Source organism: Meleagris gallopavo, chromosome 7, assembly GCF_905368555.1.
Source record: "Meleagris gallopavo chromosome 7, MGAL_WU_HG_1.1, whole genome shotgun sequence".
In the NCBI taxonomy this organism is placed as follows: Eukaryota; Metazoa; Chordata; class Aves; order Galliformes; family Phasianidae; genus Meleagris; species Meleagris gallopavo.
This window is the reverse complement of record NC_139410.1, coordinates 19,009,423-19,033,445: the sequence shown is the minus strand read 5'-3', so window position 1 is coordinate 19,033,445 and position 24,023 is coordinate 19,009,423. Positions and strand designations below refer to the sequence as shown.

Sequence of the window (24,023 nt, the reverse complement as noted above, 5' to 3'; positions counted from 1 at the left end):
AATGCAATATTCCAATTAACTCTGTGTTTATACTACAGAACTCCACCAGCAAAGGATGGAAATATATAGAAATGAGAAACAAATGGTAATAAAGAACTGACTACTACCTTACATTTTTAGTGGGTCTGATACAGAATCATATATTATCAAAATTAACCGATAATGCTAATTTTGATATAACGGTAATAGCAGTGTCATACTGATTGCAGACATATGATAAAATTTTTGTATACTGTTTTCAATTGTCTAGCAACTTTGATTTTGTGGACCATAACTAGTCAGACATTTATAGCAGCAAAATGAATGCATGACCTGGTAATACAGTATAGCGCTTTTGTGGGTGTATAGGTAAGTTATATTTTACTATGTGGAAATTGCAAATTGCATTTGTTAGTTATGAGAATATTAGTAAGTAAATGCTTATGTTGCAAACTATCTTATCTGTTTAATTTATTAAAGATTTTACAAGATGCAGGAGCATTCACAGCTTGACCAACCAGGAAGCATTGCCAAGGATTCCATTCTGAAGGTAACACTGGCTGGTGCAGTAAGGAAAGGCCATGATGCCTAAGCTGTTTAAAACTTTCTTACATTGTCATCAGTAGCTGGTTTATCTATTATCACCTCTGGCAGAAGCTGTCCAACAGGCGATGTAGGAACAGATGGTCCACCAACCAGGGAAACCACCCCATTGCAATCCACAGTGCTGTGCATCTTCCCATTCACTGGAAACACTGCCAGCATCCTGGATGACCTACTGGCCTGACTAATGTTACTGTTGCGCCGTTCACCGTGTCTGCGCGGCACAAAGAGAGAATCTCTTCTGCTATCATTGTCTTCAAAAGTGCTGTGCTCATCATCAGCAAAGTCATTTTCAGATCCTATATCCTTTGCTCTACCTCTGAAGCTGAAAAGACTTGTTCTGCTGTTGCGCCTTGGGGAAAATAGGGAGCCACGAATGCTCAGCAAAGACTGTAGGCAAACAAAATTTGTAATTATTAACTGAAAACTTCAAACTTAGTATTGCCATTAGTACCACATATCTTTTTCATTTTTTTTTTCTTACATAAAGTTAACCACTTTTACCAGAAGTTAATGCTACTGTGAATATTTTGTATGTTCTCCAGCATATTTTGCAAGAAGAAATACCTCTGCTCATGGATTCTTAAGACAAAACCAGTTTTGAGCACTATTTATTCCTAATGTCTGCTTAAGTAGCTGGGTGGTTGCACAATATCCATTAAGCAAAAATGCATTATAAGCATGCATGTTTTTTCATATATGCAGCATCCTTCACATATTGAACCAACCTCCAACATCACTGAAGCAGGAGGAAAATGTAAGGTTATCATAACGGAAAGTCACCATAACATTTTAATAAGAATAGATAACGTATAATCACTCTAAGAAACTAACTGAATCAGCTGAAGAATATTTTTAATATAATTTTTGAACAATGTTTTTACAAGAATGGGTATATGAAGTTAAGTTTCACTCTGATGTTTTGTCTTTTTTTACAAGACAGCCTAGCACCTACAGCACTTTCTGTCAGGCACAAACAAGAATAAGGAAATTTAATGAAAATCCTGGTTTCTTTTCTTTAAGCAGTAGGCTTACATTACTGTACCAGGAAGACTAAACTTGTTTTATAACAGCCTGCGATGCTTTAAATATATGCTTCTATTAAAAATAACTATATGCAATACCTGATGTGGAGAAGAGTATTTCTTTTCATATGTCAGCCTATTGCCTTCAATAGATAACCGGAAACCTTTTCTTCTGATGCTGTCTTCTGATTCAGACTTGTGAAATTCATCTTCATCTTTTTCCTCTCCTCCAGACTGTTCTTTCTGTTTTCTTTTTTTCCTTCTATTTCTCCTCTCTTTGGCACTCTTTGAGCTCAATTTGGAAGCCTCTGAGGAACTTTCTGAAAGCCCACCTGCTTCTCCTGCGGCGCTGGGTTCCCTGGACTCCGCGGATGCTGTTACTGCCGCCGCTGCCACTGCTGCTGCCTGTCATACCACAGGATGAATTCATGTCACTCAGCAAACCATGATATCAAAACTGTTGAATTTTACTTGTACAGAATTTTTAGTCCCCCTCACTCCCAAAGTCTTAACACTTACAAACTATACTGGCGACTAAAGAAAAACATAATAAACAATATATTTCTGGTTCTGAATATTCTTGATTATTCCTTAGTTGTTCTCAGTACAATCCAGAAGAGAAAATCTCTGAGATAACTCCAATACTGAAAGTCCAGCATGGTGGTTTTAATCTCCAAATTCAAAAAACAGGAATTTGAGTATCTCTAGAAAAATTCCTATTATGCACTTTATTAAGCCATTAAATTATACCTGAGCTGCTTCTTGCTGCTTCTTTAGCTGTTCCAGCATTTGTTGAAATTCTGCCTCTTTCTGCTCTGCTTCTTCCAGGGTTGCTTGGTTCTGCTCTTCATAAGCCATGGCAACCACAGCCAGGATCAAGTTGATCAGATAAAAAGAGCCCAGAAAAATCACCAAAACAAAAAATATCATGTATGTTTTCCCAGCAGCACGTAGTGTCTGGAAATAAAAATGCATTCTTAAGTAAGAATAGGTAAACAAAGTTCCGTTTCTCATACTTTGAAAAGTAAGATAACATAACTGACTTTAGACTTCTTGAATTACAGGTAAAAACATGCTTAGTCTATTGTCCATAACAAAATTCTCACCAGCTGATAAAGATTTTCCCAGAAGTCTTGGGTCATCAAACGAAACAGTGACAAGAAAGCCCAGCTGAAAGTGTCAAAACTTGTGTAGCCATAATTGGGGTTTCTACCAGCTTTCACACACGTGTAACCTTCTGGACACTGCCTGCAAAGACAAACTGGGTGTTATCTTATATAGTTATTTTAGTATTATCAATTGGAACATACAGAAGATTAGGATTAAAAGTTTTTTCTTCGGTTAACCAGACTAGAAACACTAGAAGTTGTGATTTGTAATTGAGAATTTTTAAAGAACACTAAAAAATTATACAGGAAAGCCACAAATAAAAACCTACTATGAAAAGCTTAACATAAACATCTAAAATGTAATTAAAATAATTCCTTTAATTATTAATGCTGTAACTAATGTCATTGTGAAAACTACTGACTGCTCTTGAATGTGACAGTACTCCCGCGTGCAGCAGGAACTGGAACATAGCTGGAATTTTCTAGCTGTGCCATCTGTTGCTTCTCATGCCCAGGAGTAACTTTTAATTACCGATTCAGCCATGCAAATACTAAACTCATTAACCAGTTCACTGAGCTCAATGGTGTACAACGATGCCAATGGATCAGGATCTCAAGTCCAAACCCCAATGTAAAATCCTAATATCACTTCTTATGTGAAAGAATGTATTCACTCAAAATATATGATGTATACCTTAAGATGGATCTAATTTATGCACTGTAAAAAAATCTACAAAAATTGATCTTACCCAGCATCAGAACTGTTTCCACAGAGGAGAGCATCATTTTGCCCTTCCAGAAAATAAAAATGACCTGTTTAGGAAAGAATTTCCAAAAAATTAATAAAATTCTGAATATTAATCTGTGAGTTTGTTCTTTTGTTTTTAACAACAGCCCTCTGAAACAAATAGTCCAGATCTATAAATAATAAGATGATTTCGGATACATCTTTAAACGAATATTAGCATTTTTTCAGCAGGAGTGTAACTTGAAGTAAATGCCACCACAAATTGCATTAAAAGTCATCTCTCAACTTACTGTTAAAATGCCAAAATGCACTAAAAATCCCAAAGAATTCTGCTGGATGTAAATGAATTGTATCATTCTCCTCTCAGACTGACCAATGAACTAAATAAAAATTTATGACATTATGTTGTACACTTACAATTAAATTGTAGCTGGAAAAAGAAAGGTATTGATAATTTGTTTTAAGGAGATAAACTTTCTCATCAGCATTGACAAAAGTTCCAGTTGGCCACTTACCAACACGTGGCAATTACCTTGTATCTCCCTCACTACAAGGACAATATTGAGGGCCTGGAGCATGTCCAGAGAAGGGCAATGAAGCTGTGGAGGATCTGGAGCACAAGTCTTATGGGGAGTGTCTGAAGAAACTGGCATTGTTCAGTCTGGAGAAGAGAAGGCTCAGGGGAAATCTTGTCACTCTATACAACTAGCTGAGAAGAGGTTGTGATGAGGAAGGGTTCAGACTCTTCTCCCAGGTAACTGCAATTGGATGAGAGGGAATGGCCTCAAGTTGAACCAAGGGAGGTTCATGTTGGATATTACAAAAAAATTATTCTCTGAAAGAATGGTGAGGTATTGGAACAGGCTGACAGGGAGTCACAATCCCTGGAGGTTTTCAAGAAAAGAGTAGATGTGGTGCTGAGGGACAAGGTTTAGAGGTCACAGGAATGGGCTGATGGTTAGAATAGATGACCTTAGAGAACTTTTGAGCCTAATGATTCTGTGATAAGTGAACTCAGCAAAAATCATCTGGCTGCCAAGGGCTCTCACTACTACGAGCACTCACAGTCTCTAATGAGACTTATGATTGGTATACAGTTCGGTATATATCTAAATCGAATAACTGCAACGTTCATCTGTGTAGGTAGGTGATATGTATATACGATGAAATTATTTCTTAGGAAAGAAATAATGGATTGGTTCCACCAAATTACCCTATAACTAACCACCTCAAAAGCTGTCTAGTAATCCTGAACTTAAAGGGCTTTTCAGATGGTTTAGACAGCAACAACACTGACCTGTCTGTTCTTAGAAGAATAAAGAGATGATGAACAAAAAGTGGTGCCTATCAAGATGCACGTTCACTACATACTTGAATTTGTTTTTTTCCCCTCAAAACACATTTCTACAATACCACTTCTGCAGCTGCCACACTTTTGAAGTGTTCCTTTTTTTGCTTCCTAAGGAAAATTAAAACTCCCACTGGTTTTCTGCTCCACAGAGCTGACCTGCTAGTCTCCTTAAAACGGCCTCATCTGAGGTGCTACCAGCACAGCTGAGCTCAGACTTGGCTGTGGCTGCACACACTGAGCTGGTGAAGCCAGGCTGCTACAGAAACAAATTTGAAGAAAGTTCCACTGAGTACTGGGTTCGAGTAGGTGCCATTGTCATAGGCATAACATGTTGCTGGCCACAGGAGGCAGGCCATAGGTTGGCAGCTCTACATAGATCATGTCTGACACTGTGAAGGAGTCAGTTTCAGTATCTATTCAGGCATACAGGGTACAATCTCCTGCGTGCTGCTGCTGTCGTGTTGGGTTGGCATGCATCGCAGAATTGCACTGTGTTGACTGTTGACCTGCAAGTAGGAAAGTTAGCTGACTTGATACTGACCACAGCTGACCCATTTGAAAGAAACCTTATTCTGCATGATGTCAGCTAATCATGATTAAAACATGTTGGAGCTTAACAGCTGGTTGGGAAGAACACAAACCTGACCTGATTGAGTATACATAGGGCAGTCATTCGTTAACAGCACTGCAGTAGTTGAACCAAACCACTAAAAGAAGGCTGGTGTGAAAGCTTTAGACAAGATGTACTGTGAAGCCTGCTGCCCTGCCAGCTCCACTAGCAATAGCCACCAGGCTTTCTCTGCTTACACGATACAACCACATTATGCAGGATGGCAGATACAAATGCTCAAAATATTGTCATGACAGGAAAATTTTTCTAACAATGCAAGCTGAACAGAACTGTGTAAGTACATGCCCTAACTAAATGCAAAATTCACAATGGTATTTTGCCAGTGTGACGTGAAAAGGCTCTCACTAAATTCAAGGCATATGGCTCGTTTCCCTTTATTTGGAGAGGAAATGTGAAAAAAATCCCTGACAGGCAAGTACTTGACTTCAAGGGAATTTACAGTTGTCCAGGTAAATTTAGGGTAATGACTGAGCGTAATTGTTATTTCATGAAATAGATACTGAGATGTTTCACACAGACTGAAGAAAAGTCTGTGCTTCAAAAGCAAATAGTCTGAGGAAAAGCATTGGTTAATGAAGAGGAACCCTCTCTCAGCGGCAGGACAAGGATGAAACCTCTGTGAAACCCAGCACAAAGAAAAGCAGGAAACTTGCAGCTCTTGCAAGATCATACTTAAGAAGCATTTGCAACACTAGAGAAGAGACAAACCCATATGTGGTGGGGTCAGCATTACCAAACTCATCTTTGTCCAATAACGATGTTGTATTAGGACATTTAGAAAAGCACCTGAACTGGCCCTGAGACTCCATTCTACCAGACTCCAGGCAAATGTCATGTGTCTCTATGCATTGCTGACTGCAGCTTCTTCTTAATCCTTTCAAGCAACTGAGAAGATGACTTGTCTTCTCTACCAGACGAGGTCTTTGAGAGTTCCACACCTACCTGATCAGCCCATTTATTTCTTTTAGGCTGTTTCCATCTACTTCATAGAAGACTCACTGGCAATATATTTAAGATGAAATAAACACCTTTATTTAAAAACTAAAAGTACTGAGAGAGCACTAAAAGAAAGAGGCAAAGAGAGAATAGATATTTCAACTCAATTACAAGCTGGCACAAAATCCCTAAAAATTTTGCCAAGACATTTTGATCTCATACTCTTGAGCTGATCAGTTCAGCAGAAGAGTAGATAATGTAAGCATCACATGAATAATTCTATAAGAAGCAAGGACAGACTTCAGAATTGCTCTGACAGTCTACCTGCTATGTACCACAACAAACCCTGAAACACATAATGCGTATTAGGAAACAATAATTAATAACTGAAATGTGTCTTTGGTCAGTCAGTGCAATATTTATTTCCCAGAAAACTTTGTTTATGAAAGACCTGATGAAATAAATGGATCTACCGTTAATTTTATCAGACTCGATACCTCTGAACATGGGAAAAGAGTGTTTGGCTCATTCATGACAGCAGTAACAGAGAAATTAAGTCTCTCTAAATGGTATTCCCAAAACTGAGCTCAGAGGAAAACACATGGCTTATATATGCCTTTTTTTGTGTAATATATACAACTATTAACCATTTAAAACAATTATAATTTCTTCTAGACAGAGCCATTGTACTGCTCTGAGTTCCAGCTAAGACCTTTCTTACTCTCCTGCAAAACAACTAGTTTAAGAACCACTTCCGTAACCCAATAGTCAACTCGAAAAAAGAACAGGAAGATGCGAGATCTTTTTTTTTTCTGTGAAACTGTCTGTAAGACAGGAAAAGCTTATTAGCTTCATAATAAGATTCATAATTTCATAACAAATATGAACTCCTATGTAAATAAAACCACAGGTTGAAGGAGCCATTCATTAAAGTATTTTCTATAATGCAGCATGATTTTTCAAGGGACTTCCGGTCTCCCTGAAGCCAAATGAAATCAGAGCTTTAGTTTATAAATTCTTTGTCAAAAAAGACAGAAAATGAAGTTTGACCTTAAAAAATGCAGTCTCCCTTGCTTAATCTTTACTGTACACTACAGCATGGGATCTATCTGAATTCAAGAGTTTAAGTATTGTGAGTTTCACAAGAAGATTATATCCTAATTTAAGAAATTTAGATGGAAGTCAATCACGGTAATTGATCAGTTGCACGATGATAGTTAGAATGAGTTTTATTTGAAAACTGCCTTTAACATCAGCTATTGAACCTGTTATATCTTTGCTTGTGAGATCAAAGATATGTCTGTGATGAAATATCTGTTCCCCATGAGGTTTTTTCTTAACTGTGATCAAATCACCCTTAAACCTTCTCTTTGATATGCTAAGTAGGTTGAGCTCCTGGCCTATCTTGGTATAAGGCATGTTTTCTAGCCTGTTAATCACTGTACTCTTTTTTGCACATCCCCCATTTTTTCAACATTCCATCTAAACTGAACTTTTTATAGTATTCCAGTAGCAACTGCAGCAGTGCTAAACACAGGGGTAATACTGCCTTCCTAGTCAATAATTTATTTATGTGAACAGGATACCATTTAGCTTTTGACTGCAGAGATTCAGTCTTAATTTGTTAGAGTCCTGTCTGCTCCAAAGTGCCTTAGGTGCCTTGCTAAGGACCTTATAATCACATTTCTGTATCTTGCCTCTCAGTTGCAGCCCTGCAACCTTTCACACAAGCTGCTGTGACAGTGCTTTGCATTGCCTCTGTGGCACTACTTTTCCTTTGTTCTCCTGTTTTTCATGTGCTTATTCTCATGATGTTGTTTTTATTATTATTATTATTATTTTTAATATATTTGCAAATACAACGTTGCTACAGCAGGTGTTCATGGAAAGCAATTGTCCCCAGTGTGAAAATTATCCACTTCCCCCTCCAGCTTTTTCCTACTTATTTGCTGTAGCTTTTGGTTTGTATTAGGTGACCTTATAACATGCACGTATGAGCTTAAAATTCAACTGGTCATGCAGAACCCACCCTGATCAAAGCATGTTCCAATTAGTGCTAATAGCTTAAGTATGAAAAACCCACAGGGAGTATGAGCAGACTCTAATGAAAAAATATATGGTTACTATGGGAAAAGTAGTATGGGGTAATCACCTGCTGCACTGGAAAGAACACTCGGGATGAAACTCACCTGAGGACCCCAGCACTTTCTTACAGCTAACCACTGTTATCAGTTTTCCCTTTCCTCTCACTTTTCCTTCTTCCTTTCAATTCTTTCTTTCTTAGAGATGATATGCTACCAACTACAACCTTTATGCATGTGAACCTGTCCTGCTACAAATTGTCCAGTGCTGATATTTCAAACAAGGATCTTAGGTTTGCAATCTCACATTTAACTGTATTGAAATATGTTTACTTTCAGTTTGCCAAACTATCCATATCAGCTTGAAAAAATCATATGATGTGAAATGATCAAAATGGAAAGATGCATCAAAATGAGTTCTGAGGAGACTTGTCTGAGATCAGTACTACGCAAGATTTTAACTAATATGAATTTGTCAAATTTGTGAATGATACTGTTCTTATAAGGGTGACAGGTAAGTCTCAGGAAATCATTACAATTTCAAAGATCCAGGAGAGTCAGAAAGATGGTCAGAAAAAACAGGGCACTTTCCAGGCTGGAACAGTGAACTGTGCAAATACAAAGTGAAAACCTAATGAGATTAATGTCTGCAAAAGATTCAGGAGGCAGGCAGATCACAAGCTGAACTTGATTTAATGATGTTAGAGTTGCAAACAAAGGCAAGCACTAGCGGAAGATATATAAAGCACAAGTTACTATGCTGCAGCACAGTCCTTCTCAACAGCCCCTTGCCAGCCTCTAACCTCTGCCAGCAGGCCACACAGGGAGGTGAAATGCTTGGATGTGGCTTCTGTGCCATAAGAAGGATGTTTATGAGCAAGAATCCAGAAGAGAGATGTAGATCTAAAAAATAAATCTGAGAAAAAACATGATGGAAAAAAGACTGAAAGTGAAGAGAACAGAGCATGGTAACTTGAGCAGTCTCTAAATATCTCTGAGACATCGATTAAGGTTGGGGAATAACTTGTTTTTCAGGGCTGTGGTAAAGCTGATAAGAACAATAAACTTAAATTTCAACATAAAGTTATGTCAGACCATAAATAAACTTTTCTAATTATGGGAGTGGTGAAGTACAAGAATGGATGCATGGTGATAATTCTGAGCACTTCACTGGATTCTCTCACTGGAAGTCAGAAGTCTCTGACATCTGTCAGAAATGACACAACAGTCTTTGATAAAACTTGCTTTGGAATATATCTTATTCTTAAGAATTGAGTCATCTGTAGAACATTTTAATAACAATTATGCTGACAATACTTACTTTCATCCTCAATGTACCCCTTCCAGTCAAATGGAGTTACTGTTGAATTAACCAGTGTACCATTTTCACCAATGGTGCTGTTGAGCTGGGAAGTGATATTTGTTTCCAGAGTGAAATTTTCTGGAGGCCACTGCAGACATTTATTCCTCAAGTTGCCCATGAACAGCTGCAGCCCTATTAGTGCAAATACACTCAGACAAAACACAGTCAGGATCATAACATCCGAGAGCTTCTTCACAGACTGAATTAGGGCTCCCACAATAGTCTTCAAGCCTGAAAATGTAAGAGAATTTTTATTCTGGTGTTCAAAAGATTTTTAAAGCATAAAAAATGACAGTATCTCCCAGTAAAGTTATAGATTTCATGCAGAAGCCCAAATAAATGATCGTAATGTCTGTGAAATAACACTTGTGAAGAGCTTTTTCACTTGTGAAAATGAATAAAAAGCCGAAGTGTATGTTCATTTGAAACAGTAAATGGAATGAGTTGCATATATTTCGAAATACTTGTTTTAATATTAAAACAAGTGACTTTGTTATTCATGCTATACATGAATCTTGCAGAAAAGTCTTCTTTCTTTTTGTTCATCAACACCTCTTGCCCCAAACCTTTGCTATTAACAGTTTTATAACATACTAGAATTAGAAGACAGTAGTAAAGAGCCTGTTTATAAAAGAAATCAGTTAAATTTAATGCTATAAAACTGGAGATGGTTTGGAAAAAAAAAAATCACAAAAGTTTAAGATAATAAATCCCCCATGCAATGCCCATGCTATTCTTTATTATCTTATTGCATTAACTTCATTACCTAGTCAACATTTAAAACAGTTCTATTTTTAAGACACAAAGATCCACAACAAATACCACACAACATCATGTAGGTAAAATACATATGGGTAAGAAAACTTCAGGGTAACTGATATTCGTTGAATGTGGAGAAGAAAGCTTGACATCAGAAGGTGAAAACCACACACACTTTGTACTGCAATGTCTCATGCAAGAATCTGTTAAACTCAAAGGCTGATTTCAAAAGGAAAGAGCTCATGTTAAAAAGCAATGAATCAGAGATTTCAGTAAATTCTGATATCTTCCAATTCCTGCTTTTTTTTTTTGTGGAAAGAAATAAGGCTTATGCTTCAAAAACATGAGTATAGCCTCTGTGGAACAACAGTCAGCCTCAGTGTTTAACCTAGCTCTCACCTGGAATGACTGATATTGTTTTCAAAGCTCGGAGAACTCTGAATGTTCTCAGCGCTGAGACATTGCCCAGGTCCACAAACTCTGTCACATATCTGTAATAGGGGAGTTCACACACAAACACAATGACAGGATAAAAAGGAACAGTTGGGAGGTACAAGGGGCCTAACACCTTACACCAGTTACTTCTTACCTGGGATTACAGAAATAGTTTTCAAAGCTCTCAATACTCTGAAAGTTCGAAGAGCTGAAACATTGCCTAGGTTTACAAATTCTGTTACATACCTGTAGGATTAAATCACAGTTATTCAGAATTTAGGCAAAGTTTATGCTACTTACTTGGGTCTTTCATCAAGACCACTTTGGCGTTTTTAGCAAAAAATTAAACAGCAACAGTCAGAGGTTTACCTTTCATTGCAGTTTGCCTTGCATTAATATGCTTTCAGAGCCTTCAGTTAAGTTTAACTTCTCTGAAGTGAACCACAGTGATTTAACTTTGAAAGTCTAAAATTTAGCTAGACTAGATTGGTAAGTTTGTGGAATGAAGACAAAGGGATGCTCCTTTTCTGCTCAGAGAAAAAAAAGCAGGACATGAAATTAGCCTAATACTAACTGAACTAATGGCTTCTGCAGTATTTATGTTTTACATTAATATATTCACATTGGAATGTGAAAATTGTTTTAGACAAAGTAAATTCATAAAAGTATTTCCATTTGATGAAATTGATATGTATTGATACTAATTTCATGCCCTTTTTGCCCTGCATTTTCAAAGAAAAAGCAAAAAACAAGAACTTACGCAAAGGTAATGACAGTGAAATCGAGCCAGTTCCACGGATCTCGAAGAAAAGTAAAATCTTCTAAGCAAAAGCCCCTTGCAATAATTTTTATAAGTGACTCAAACGTATATATTCCAGTGAAGGTGTACCTGGAAAACATCAGAAAAATTAATTGAAATAAGTAATAATATTCTACACTAGCATTGAGAAGAAATGTGGTAAAAAGCAGTTTCTTCTGAAATGCTTTATACTCACTGCATATATTTGTGAATTCATGTGCATTAAGTACAGAATTATTGATCTTATGCATAAATCGAAGAAAAAACCATAAAATACATAACATTTTTAAAAATTATCAATCAATGACACTCAGTTTAAGATTATACTACATCCATTCTGTGATCCAAGAATTTTGTGAGCATAAGATATTGGATACTGTCAGAACCACTAAAATCTAATCCACCTAGTATTAACTCTAGAAAAGGGAGAATACAAGCATGCACATAAGTTTCACTTTAAGAATACATTTGCTTATATGTTGTCTTTACCTGGCATCTATAAATAGCCATGGTTCTACTCTTATTGCAGTGGCATTAACACATGGTGTAGATGCTAAACCATGAAGATAACAGAAAACTAGTGGAATCCAAGTACAACAATATACATAAATAACTTCTATTTTTGTCAACCCAAATATTCTCCCAGAAGTAGATTTGAATAATTAACCAACATTTCTACATAGTACAGAGAGAAAGTATAGTATTAGTATCTCATGGTAGTTCCAGCCAGCACACAACTGCAGTTGCAAGCATACTGACTTACTGAGGAACTGTCAGAGGCATAGATATCTTTAAGTAAAATATGCAACTTACTCTACATTCTTGGTCCAGTCCGGAGGGTTACTCATGGTCATAAACACACAGTTGGTCAAAATAGTGCACATAATAAGCATGCTGAATAATGTAAACATAGTTAAGGGAATCACAATAGCAATTCAAGCAATGTCACATCAACCATAGATTTTAAGTACAGCAAAATATTGCCATTTGTATTGTGTAGACTAAAATCTTACCCAAAGTAGCCACACGATGGCAGCAGAAAATAGGTAATAGTACATACACCTTTATGCCAAACGTTTAACTCGACTTTAATTTTCCCTTTAGTCATCTTTTTATATGTTATGTTCCTTAAAAATACTTGCATGAAAAGTATTTACAAATGAAGTTGCATGTAAGAACCCAAGAATTTATGTCATTAAAAAAAAAAGTAGATAGCATTTTTTAGCATAAAAATAACTAAACAAACAAAAGAGCAACCTTCGTGGTAAATGAAAGAGGAGGAGGAGAAATTACATTTCAAACTAAATTTTGCAGAAAATTTGTGCTAGCATGCAGATCATTACTTAAAGCATTCAGACTTGAGCATATACTTTCAAGTTAACATTCAAATCACAGGGAAGGATTTACCTGCCCAATTTCTATAGATAACATTAGTCTAAATTGTTGAATAAGCAGTAAATATAGTGATGTCATTCATTAAAGTGACAACTCATTTTGGGGATTACACTGTCATACAAGCTCTGAATAGCAAAAATCATTGTTATTTGCTTAGAATAATTAATTATTATTCTATATTGTGCTTGTGTGCACAGTCCACAGGCAAAATTCAAGACTCCGAATTTATTTAATTGGGAAATTTCCTTGTCCAAAGAGAATTAATTTTGGTAGTTGAAAAACATGGAGATATCTCCTGGAAGTTTCATTTATCTCATAAAACAAAGTACATAAAATGTAATTAGAGATATAGCACTCTGGAAAACAAACAAGATTCTTATTTTACGGATATTGTTAAAAATGACAGAAATGCGATCTATGCCAGTAGGATAATCACTATCCATTCAGATAATATTCTTGGTGCTAAATACATGTTTGATGCCGAAGCATAAAGAAGGCTATCATGACTTTTATAGGGCTAGGCAAAGAGCTCTATCACCATATATATCACATAGAAAACTACTTTGAAAGAATGTTAAATCAAAATGGCCAGTGTTCAGAAGTGAGGAATCAGACTGAAGAAGGCGTAAAAAATTCCTTTGGTAGACATGATGCACTGTCCTCTCTGAGCAAATCAGCACAGTGCATCAAATCGAATTTGCCAGAAGGATCTCTGCCTTCTTTATTCTAGATCCTTCAGCTACGTAGGAAGTGTCTACAAAAATCTAAATCCTGAATCCTTATGAATTTTAGGAATAAAGCTGGGAGATGTTTGTAGCTTCAGTTAAAGAAGTTAAATGCCTTTTTGGGAGAGTTGAATTTATAGTTCTGTGTGGTGCATTATGGGTTTACAGCTCTATCATTAATAGCAAAGCCCACAGGTAGGTTCTTGCACACTGCTTAGTCCATACATAACTCGCTATGGGTTTGCATGGCCAAAGTGCTGTTCACTCTCAAAAGGAACAGATGAGCAAATGCTCAGCTGGGATAATGTACTTTGAAGTCTTAAATCTGGCCATGCTTTCCCATGTGAGAACCTCAAACATAACTGATACATTCAATGTCGGTGTCTCTTTTTCCACTTCTCTCACATTTTGAGTGTATTACAATCTCAAACATCCCTTAATTTAGTATTTTATATTATATAAAAATTTAACTATACACATAAGTGAACAATTCTGATATATAGTGATATCTTTTTCACACTCTTCCTGCACAGGAAAGGATTTCATTTAGAGCCACCACACAACCTCAAGCCAGCCACTTCCTGGAACAGTGAAAGTCTATTGGCTGGATAGACTTTGTGGAAGATGGAAATTAGAAAAAAAACCATACTGCTAATTGGTTTTGCAGATAGCTCCTGGTAGTGAGAAATGTGCTGAACATCACTAATTTCAGATTCCAAAGGCTAGCTAGCATAGAGATACTTTCCAAGGTACCACTTTTTCTCTCAAGCATCTTTGATCCTTTCTAATACCTCCTTGTATCCTGAAACTCCAGCCACTGTTGCCCGATTTTTTTTTTTTTTTGTCTTCCCCACCCCCCCATCTCCTTTTCCATTTGTTCCCATTCATTGCGAAAGTCTGGCCATCCTCCATCACTCTTGTGTTGCCCTCTCAATTGAATACTTTACCTTGACTTGAGTCAAGCAGGAAGAATACCAGGGGGTGAGTCAGCAGAGAAATTCATGCTGTTACCAATTCTTGGGGGCTGGTATTACAATAGGTACCAACAGTGAAGTAAGAAAAATAGCAGCAGAAGTCTCAGAGCTCTAGAAGACACACACTTTGACTCCTTGCTGAGTGAAGAATATCTGATGTCTCGGCACATGTGGTTGGAGCCAGAGATTCAGGGAATTCAGAGGACATGTATGTGGAGGTTCTCCAAGATACCAAGCACCAGTTTCACTGTGCTCAAAATACATCCTTCGCACTGAAAGCAAAAGGCACTGTTCTTTCACAGAGACTACAATGCCAAACTCCTGCCTCAAAGCAGGACAGTAGAGTTTACTGCTAAATGTCATAAGATTAGTAAAAGTAGTAAACAACATTACTGCCTTCTTTTGTCTTATAAGCTAACCTCGACAAAATATAAGTATCCAAAACCTAAAATGCATTATGGAACATTCTAGGTGACCCAACACATTAATACTTGCAGTGTTTGCAATGTACTGAATTAAAAACAAACAAAAAAACCCACAAACCTGTCCTTCCATTTAGGATAAAACAAACAAAAAAAAAAACCCCAAACCACTTCTGTATTTAAGATAAAAATAACTTCAATATGACAGTACTGGCTCTGTTTTCTCACCATCATCACCATGATGCCTGCAGGTCTGTCAGGTCCCTTACTGTCCCCAGCTGCTCCCTCCTTTCCAGGCACTTTCCTTCCCTCCTCTCACTGCTTTAACTTTGAGGGAGCTTATAGGAAAAGGTCTACTGAATCAGCAACAGCCCCTCCATTTTATTCTTCTTATCCAAATATTTAGAAAATATTTAGAAAATTGCCCCAGCAATCTCTAGAAAGTCTTAGATTTCTGCCTTTGAGTAACTGCTCTCCGTTTTAATGTTATGCTAAAGTTTCCACGTGGTGATTGCTTTTCCCACTCCTGGGGTTGTGCAAGAAGTTGCACAAAAACCTCATTCTCTGGAAATGTCCAATTGTTATGAACATCAGGCACCAATCTACACACCAGACTAAAACCTTCTATCATGCACAGTCCCATCAGTTATGATCCCCCAATCATTTGCAATACAAAGACATTGCAAACTGCCTGCAGTGTTGCTGCTGATGATTTTTGGCAGTAGTTTATGATATTTCCAATTAACTAGTTTGCAAAATTTTAAAAGAGAGTTTTTCTGGAATTTATGAGTATAAAGTGCTTTCATTACTAAATATAATTTCTATTATGGATAGGCTCCATAGCACAAAAAATTATCAGGAACATGTAACGATTTAATATTAACATAAATCTGGAGAAGATTTTCTGAAATATTCCTGTATATTTCAAAAAGTCTTCAAATTAACAAGACTGTTTTAAAAAATGAAAAAGATTTACAAATTCGGAGATTAGTGATTCCTCCAATCCATCTGTAAATTTCTACAACTAAAGTATCAAAATTTGACAGGATAGTTATGATATTTTAATAATATAATCAAATGTATTTAAATAATATATTCAAATTTCCTGGTATTGATAGAAACTTACCATAACTGTCATGCTGAAAAAAAGAAATAACATACGAAGAACTTCTATTTGCAATGAAATAGAGATATGAGTTTTTTTTTCATGAACCAAAATTGAAAAAGGATATGAATGTACCAAAATTTTAATAGCTATTTTTCTAAGAGGATTGAATGGAGTTAAAATGTACAGGGCAGAGGTGGCACTGAATCGGAATATTGCCTTCCCTTTATTCAATACTATAAAGGTCTGAAAAAGAAAAACAAAATACAATTTTGTAAGCATGTATTCACTGTAGATGCTCATTTTAAACCTTTTTTAATGACAGTCAGCAAATTCATGAATTTTTGAATAGTTAATATACAAAACACGACTCACTTTTGAAATAAAACTTACTTTCAGTACTTACCTGATGCCTGAAAATATAGTTTTAAGTATAGAATATTCATTTCATTAATGCTTTTGTAATACTGCTTTATTAAACAATATCAGTTTATTATCTACTTCTTGTAGCAAAAGATGCAGAAATGATTAACTAAAATTGTAATTGTGTTTATAGTTTCCAAAGTTTGTGCTAAGGATAAAGGGAAATAGCAATAACCCATGTAGTCATTAATCTCTGAGGACTGTGGGCATCCAAGTATACCTCGCCTGAGGAGAACAAGAGACACATCCCAGATGATCACCCTGCACAACTGTGGTTTAAAGGTGTAAATCTTTCCCAGAACACATACATTGTGTCAGATTTTATTTTAACCACTAACAAGTGCATAAAGTTCAGGGAAACTTTGAAAAAAAGTTGCTTACAATTCAGCCCATTGTGGCTGCAACAACATTAACAATACAATATTGGAAATGCAGACTGCCAAGTTTCTTTGTGGCACTGAGGTGATCTTCAACTGTAGAAACAAACAAAACAGAACAAAAAAACACTGCAGAAGGAAGAATCAGTAATTTGGAAGATATCTGCATGCACAAGGATTATTGCCTAAATTCAAGTAGAATTAAAGATATTGAAGAAACCAGCAATGAGAAATCTCTAAAATTGCTTTTTCTGTTTTGTTAGGGTTATTTACTTCTTGGACAAACTATGATAAACCTTCCTTGCTTATCATTACATTGCTGAAGAAGTGAGCTGTAAGCTAGGATGCCACTGGAAATGTGAGAAATGGGATACTGATCTCTTCTGGTATCTGTGAAGGGTGGAGAAAGACATGAAGTCCACTGACTGATGGCAAGCAGTGTACAGAACTATTTCTGGGAGGGCTGCAAGTAGGGGAAAAACATGTCAAGAATTTTCAAGGAAGACAGCTCTTCAGTCTGCTTACATTCACGATGCTTAGTGTGTACAGAGCAGGAAGTAGTGATAACAATTGCTAGGAGCATCCAGGAGGCAGAGGGAGTTGCAGAGATAATGGTTTCCACAAGTCTGTGGTGGATACCAAGAACAGAAGACAGAGGAAAAGGAGGGGATGAGTACTGAGTAAAAGCTCCCCCAGCCCTAAATCACTTACTGTCGTCTTCCCTGAGCTGCCTCTGTCCTGGCTCTACGCAGCACATCCGGTAATACAGATCAGAGCCCTTAATACTAAGCATCATTAACACTGAATCTTGAACATCAACTCAATATACGTAGAAAAGCTATGAGAGATGTATTTGTTTTTCCTGCTTCTGCACAGAGATGGAGAATCTGCAGGATGAAACCGAACAACAGGATAAGAACTGAGCTAACATTACTAAATTATATTTCCAGTTAGATTACAGATAACAAATGACCTTTCAAGGGTAACTGCAGTGGACTTGACCTTGCAATGAAGGTTTCATTTTAAACATGTGAGTAGCCAGACAGATGAACAATGGGTTTTGGTACCATTTACCAAGGGGCATGGTGAGTTTTCCCTCTCAGGTATGGCCCCAGTTCGCAATAACAGCTTCAGTAGCTATGAGGTAGTTGAGAAAATATAATAAAAAAAAAAAATCACACTTCCTACCAGCTTTACATCTAAAACTACACCACCTACATTTAGCCAACCTACATCTTCTTAAAAATCTTTGAACACAAGCATATTAAACATGCATCTCTTTTCTAACGTGCCTTATGGAAAATAACAGCATGCTGGCACCACTCCAGTTTCAGTTGAAAGCTGCTGCTATTTTAGCTGTTCCACTTTCTGCTGCCCTGCATAAGCAGAACCAGCAAAACTTACAATTTCTATTTCGGTTTTAATTTTTCATCCAAAATATCTCTGTGATAGGAACCTTGAAAATGACTGCATTGGTCCACTGATTTCTAGCCTTAAAAATGAATTAAAATTGTATCTCGTCAAGAATTTTCCTAAAAACACATAAACAGGGATTACAGCTAGCGTCCAACTCCTGCATAAGCTTCCTGCATTTGCACCCAGTCTCATTCCAGATGCAGAGCAGTATGCAGGCAGTGTGGATGAATATGAAACATTCTACCCAAATCTAACAGGACAAAGTAAATATATGTTGAGAAATAAATTCTAAATAAATTGTAAGATTAATATTCATATATGGAAGATTATATATTCTTTCCAGGGTTTATGTTTCATAAAGTGCTTTATCATTTTATAAAGGATCAGACTCAATGTATTCCAGTGTACATTTAAATTCAATGAAATACCTAAAGAGAAGTGTCTAATTTGCAGCTTTGTGCCTGTAACCTGGCTTCCAGCTCTGTAACTTCTGCCATATTTGATCCAAACTGAGAAACTGCAGTCTTAACAGGGCAAAGGAGGAGGAAACTTCTTCAAAGCCAAAACTCTCATTTGGCTTTGAAACAGCTTCTTCAAGGCTGAGCACTACTGCATTGCATTACCACTTCCCATGGTTAGATAAACGCTATTTCAAAACACGCTGCACCTTCTGTAGTGCCAGCTTCTTAGTCTTAACAGCCAAATAGTTTCTCAGGGAAAGCCCTGGCAAGGGCTAGCACAAGAGACTTGCGGCATTTCTGAAATTGGTGTTTTGTTTTGTGTCTGTCTGTTGAAAGCATTTTTTTTTCTAGCTAGGTCTTAGTTTTTCTGTGTTACTAGAACTTTTATCTCCAAAATTCCTTCATTTAAAACTATAAAAGATATTTAAGATCACCAGTGCATTCACTTTTTATTATGTTAAGCAAAATGATTTTACAGGTTTTTTTTTTTTGTTTCCTTCTGCAAGACAAATCAAGTCTGGGAATCCAGGAGATATGGTTTGATAGGATTAGGCAACTGGTGTAACCAAGGACAAAAGGACAGAGCCCTTCTGACAGGCATCAATCAGCATCCTTCTGGCAAGAGGCAGGGTGGGCAGAGGCAATCACAGCAACGCTAAATCTACACTATAGCAGGAGAAAAGTGAAGTAGGGCCCATTTAATTCCAGCTATTCCTTCACTCCTTTTTAATGAAGCAGCCTAGCTTCAAGATAAAATAGCCAGACTTTGAGGTAAGAAACCAAGTGGATGAGATTTTGAAGCATGCCTGAACATGAGGATCTGAAAGGGTTCCAGCTGATCCTTTCTCAACAGATAGTGATATGAACCTCCCTGATCCTTTGTGATGGCAGCTTCATCATGAACAGGCAGTCGCCATTGTATCTGGAACACACAGATTTGCACTTAAGCAGGAGTAGAATACAAAAAGTGAACAAAGTTTTAGAATGATAAACTTAACAGTTCCAAAGACCAGTATTACTGAACATCATGTACTATGGCACTTCATTATAATAAAACCATAAGAATTTAAGGAGGGGTATTAAACTGTAATAGATGAATTTTGTTCCCATGGTCCAGTTGCTGGTGTTTAGGCTATCTGAAGTACAGTGCAAATCTATACTGCTATTAGGTGCTATTTTTGCCTATTCCGTTCAGCTTTAAGTTAATATTTATTTAATGTATTTATTAATACATCCTCTTTGGTGATAAGTTTTGCATAGAAACAAACATATCAAACATAATTTCAATTTCATCTCATATGCAGTACAGTGAAAAGTATCCTTCCAAAAATAAAACTGCCTGAGTATGGCAAAATAAGTGGTAGACTTCTGTTAATTACTTAGTAGTTACACATTTATGGAAGAGCTCAGCCCTGCTGATTCATATTACCCAGCAAAGACGACTCCCTATCCCACCCTCCAAAGAAACAAACAAAAAAACAAAAAACCCATCACCAGACCAATTACTGTGATGCAATACACCCATATCAAGCAACTGATGCATGATTTTCCTCAGGACTCAAATTTGGAATAAAGAAGGTATTTCTACAGCCTATTAGATTTTCTGAAGAAATACACAGAATATGATCATTAGCATCATTTGACAAACACTGTAGATAACCATTTTTATAGCCTATTTGAACATTTGGAAGTCAAACTTTTAGATATTCTATGGATGAATCAGATACAGTTTATGCACACATCTTAACAGATATGAGCCACAATAGCGGCATCTACTAATCCATGTACTTGTCCTAACTCTTTTTAGCAAATAATAATTTTCCTTCATTTTGCATCACTTCTTTAAACCCATATAATTTCAGATAAATGCTTCCCCAGGCAGCTATATATAATCACTAACTATCATGCAGCAATTATCAGGCTGTTACTTTGGGATAGTGTATGCTGATTGACTCCTTGACTTTATAGGACAGAATTCAGAGAGGAGTAAAGAGAAATCTACAACATAAAATGGTACAGAGGTGAACACATTAAGCATTAAGAGCACTTTGGCTCTTCCTGGAGTTGTTCTCTTCTGCTTCAGGCTTTTCTCTAACAATCTCTGCTTCTGAGGTTTGCAGGACAGGATCATGAACTTCTACCAATACACTTAAAAAAGAAGCAAGATAAAAATCTTTTCAGAATTCACATAAAAGTAGATAAGAAAATCTAGGATTTAAATATTTTAATGCTGGAATTTATGTCTGGAAAACCTATTTTCCTCCCACTGAAGGAAGGAAGAATGGAGAGAATTGTAATGGTTGAGAAAATTTGGTCTTGTATTTGACTGAAAAAGCTGTTTTTATTCCTATTTGGCAGAAGATTGAATCATTTGCATAGAGCAGATCTGTGGACTTGAGCACAGAGAAGAAAATGCCAGCAGGCAGTACTGCAAATGTGACTTGCCTGTAGAAGTTATTTAAAGTGCAAATAAAAAGATTCTTCCTTTCACATAGGCCAGATCTAGAAACTTGATTGAATATTTTCAGCTAGCAGACCTGGCCTGATGCAGTAAGTTTTCAGCTCCATCAATGAATGGACTGAATGGCTCGTCAATTTCTAAGGGCTCAAGAAGAGTACCTGTAGGTCATTCCTAGCACATCTTCCCAGTTCTCACTGTTAAGACACAGAAGACTGATTTGACTATAAACATCCAGGATGAGTTCTGGGCAGGCAGAGATACAATTATATGATTTTGTATCACAATCAGTCAGATGCAATTAGTATGGAACTCCACAAAACCTGCTTTTGTAGAAACAGTAAAAGTAGAACTGTGATTTAAATATAAGTTTTTATATACTATGAATGGCAGATAAAGGCTCTTACAGAAGCATCAAATAATAAAGATAAAAATATTGTGCTCTCACATAGTATTTTCTCTCTTCTCAAAATCAGACTCATAAATCACATAAAATTTAGCAAGCTAAAAGACACTCAGAGCACAGCATACTGTGCCACTCAAAATAATTCCTGTCTTGATATTTATAGAGTTTCATAATCCCAGTATCTAATAATTAAAGCATCACCCAAGCTAGCTATCTTGCTAGACTGTAAGCCTTTTCTGCTGTATATAGGCAGTGCAACATAATTAGCTTGGAAGGATTCCAGAGCCTTTGAAGGCCACTTCCACCAGAAACTTTAATATCAGTTTTAGATTCTTCTTGTGATATTTTCTGCTTATCCTTATGTTTCTCTGATTCCATAATTTTCCCTAGAATTTGCAATCACCTGATTCCTGGGACCAAAACATTGGTTCATGCTGTTAATTTTAAATGTAAAGAACCTTAGACACAGAATGACACATGGGTGTATTCAGTTCTCAGTAACTCTTCACTTTTTAAAGTTTGCAAAGTATTTAATCTATAAAATACATTTGTTTGTGTAGGTTCTTTATCACTACATCTAGAATCCTTACATTTGTTTACAATCAAAGATTATGTATTGTGTTTCAGCTTTGATATAATTGTTCATTTGATACATGTTTAATTATATCTGAAGATAAAAATCTGTGTAAATGTTGATGCATATTAAAAGAAAATTATGAAAGTTAATATCCATTAAGGATGATGGCTTCTATTCTGTACCACTGGAGACGATGAGCACTTCGCTACTGCTTAAGAGAGCTGTGTATAGGTGTCTAGATTTTCACTCTATTTATTTATACTCTGCTACATCCACTACATAACCAAATTACACAGTCAGTCATCATGTCACATTTGCTGCCAATTTGATTGATTTAATATTAAAAATTATACAGTTGTAAAATTTCTCATTACAGAAAGCAGGAAGACTGATTTGCCAACAGCACGAGGGTGAATGTGTTTTAAAAACATAAAATCATAGAATATCCCACGTTGGAGAGGACCTACAAGGATCAACGAGCCCAACTCCTGGCTCCACAGAAAACTACCTATTCAAATCATATTTCCGAGAGTACTGTCCTAACACTTCTTCAGCAGGCTTGGTGCCATGACCACTTACCATGCATTAGCTAAATTTAATTTTTATAACTAGATGTTAAATATGTATTTACGTTCTGGGAGGTGGAATGAATATCTATCAATGGCATTTAACATTTTCTGTTCTTGTGAGCTAATTATTTTAACAATTAGCTGTTTCTACATTATTAGAATGATGTTTTCCCACACTGGTTAACAGATAAAGAAACTATTTTACTCACAGTAAGAGAATGAAACAAATATGATAAAGCTCTCCAAACATTTTCATATGAACAGGACTGATATTAGACTCACTTTTTTGTTGATATAATATGGGTCCATATCTTCCAAGGGCTCAGACACCATTCCTGGAGGAATGTCACCATATATAAATGGAAGTGTTTTTCCTGCCTCCAAATCACTGTTTGGCTTTGGCCCATTTTCATCATCGTCTTTACGATCTTGTTTAGAATTCTTTGCTTTTTCTGCAGCAATACGTTGTTCAATAGCTGCAAGAGACTCTCTAGTGAAGTATTGGAAGCTGTCTGGTCCTGGTGGTACAAGCACTGATTGCTCCATCTTTTCATCCTGCACATTTTATTTACCATTTATTCTTCTGCATAGGAAAATACTAAAGAGAAGCAGAAAAAAAATAAACGTTACAATCATTGAATAAGAAAGTTACAACATTTATTTTAAAATGCTTTTGTTTATATTATGTTGGAATGTTAAAAATATTACTTTTGGAGCAATCTATGAATGCCTTCTATTTATTTCCATGGAAACTACAACAGATACAAAGAGCACAATAACACTATTTGATAGAGCAAGTTCTCAGCTACAAAACATTATTTTTAAACATAATCACCATCATTAGCCATGCATTTTTCAAGTAATGAACAAACCTGCATGCTCATAAAAATCTGCTC

The 24,023-nt window shown here is 36.4% G+C and overlaps 1 protein-coding gene across 1 annotated transcript in view; it reads right to left on the bottom strand.

Moving 5' to 3' along the window:
- The window catches only part of LOC100546043 (sodium channel protein type 1 subunit alpha), a 63,557-nt gene extending 39,838 nt beyond the window's left edge, over nucleotides 1-23,719 (bottom strand). The window contains exons 1-11 of the mRNA XM_085227780.1: nucleotides 23,410-23,719; nucleotides 16,568-16,686; nucleotides 12,633-12,722; nucleotides 11,781-11,909; nucleotides 11,175-11,266; nucleotides 9,785-10,057; nucleotides 3,466-3,529; nucleotides 2,714-2,855; nucleotides 2,358-2,564; nucleotides 1,707-2,012; nucleotides 592-972 (exon numbers count right to left, since the gene is read on the bottom strand). Of these exons, the coding sequence (XP_085083906.1) occupies nucleotides 592-972; nucleotides 1,707-2,012; nucleotides 2,358-2,564; nucleotides 2,714-2,855; nucleotides 3,466-3,529; nucleotides 9,785-10,057; nucleotides 11,175-11,266; nucleotides 11,781-11,909; nucleotides 12,633-12,722; nucleotides 16,568-16,686; nucleotides 23,410-23,673 (2,067 nt within the window). The 5' untranslated portion in view covers nucleotides 23,674-23,719. The remainder of the gene's footprint in view (nucleotides 1-591; nucleotides 973-1,706; nucleotides 2,013-2,357; nucleotides 2,565-2,713; nucleotides 2,856-3,465; nucleotides 3,530-9,784; nucleotides 10,058-11,174; nucleotides 11,267-11,780; nucleotides 11,910-12,632; nucleotides 12,723-16,567; nucleotides 16,687-23,409) is intronic.
- Between the last annotated feature and the right edge of the window lie 304 nt (nucleotides 23,720-24,023).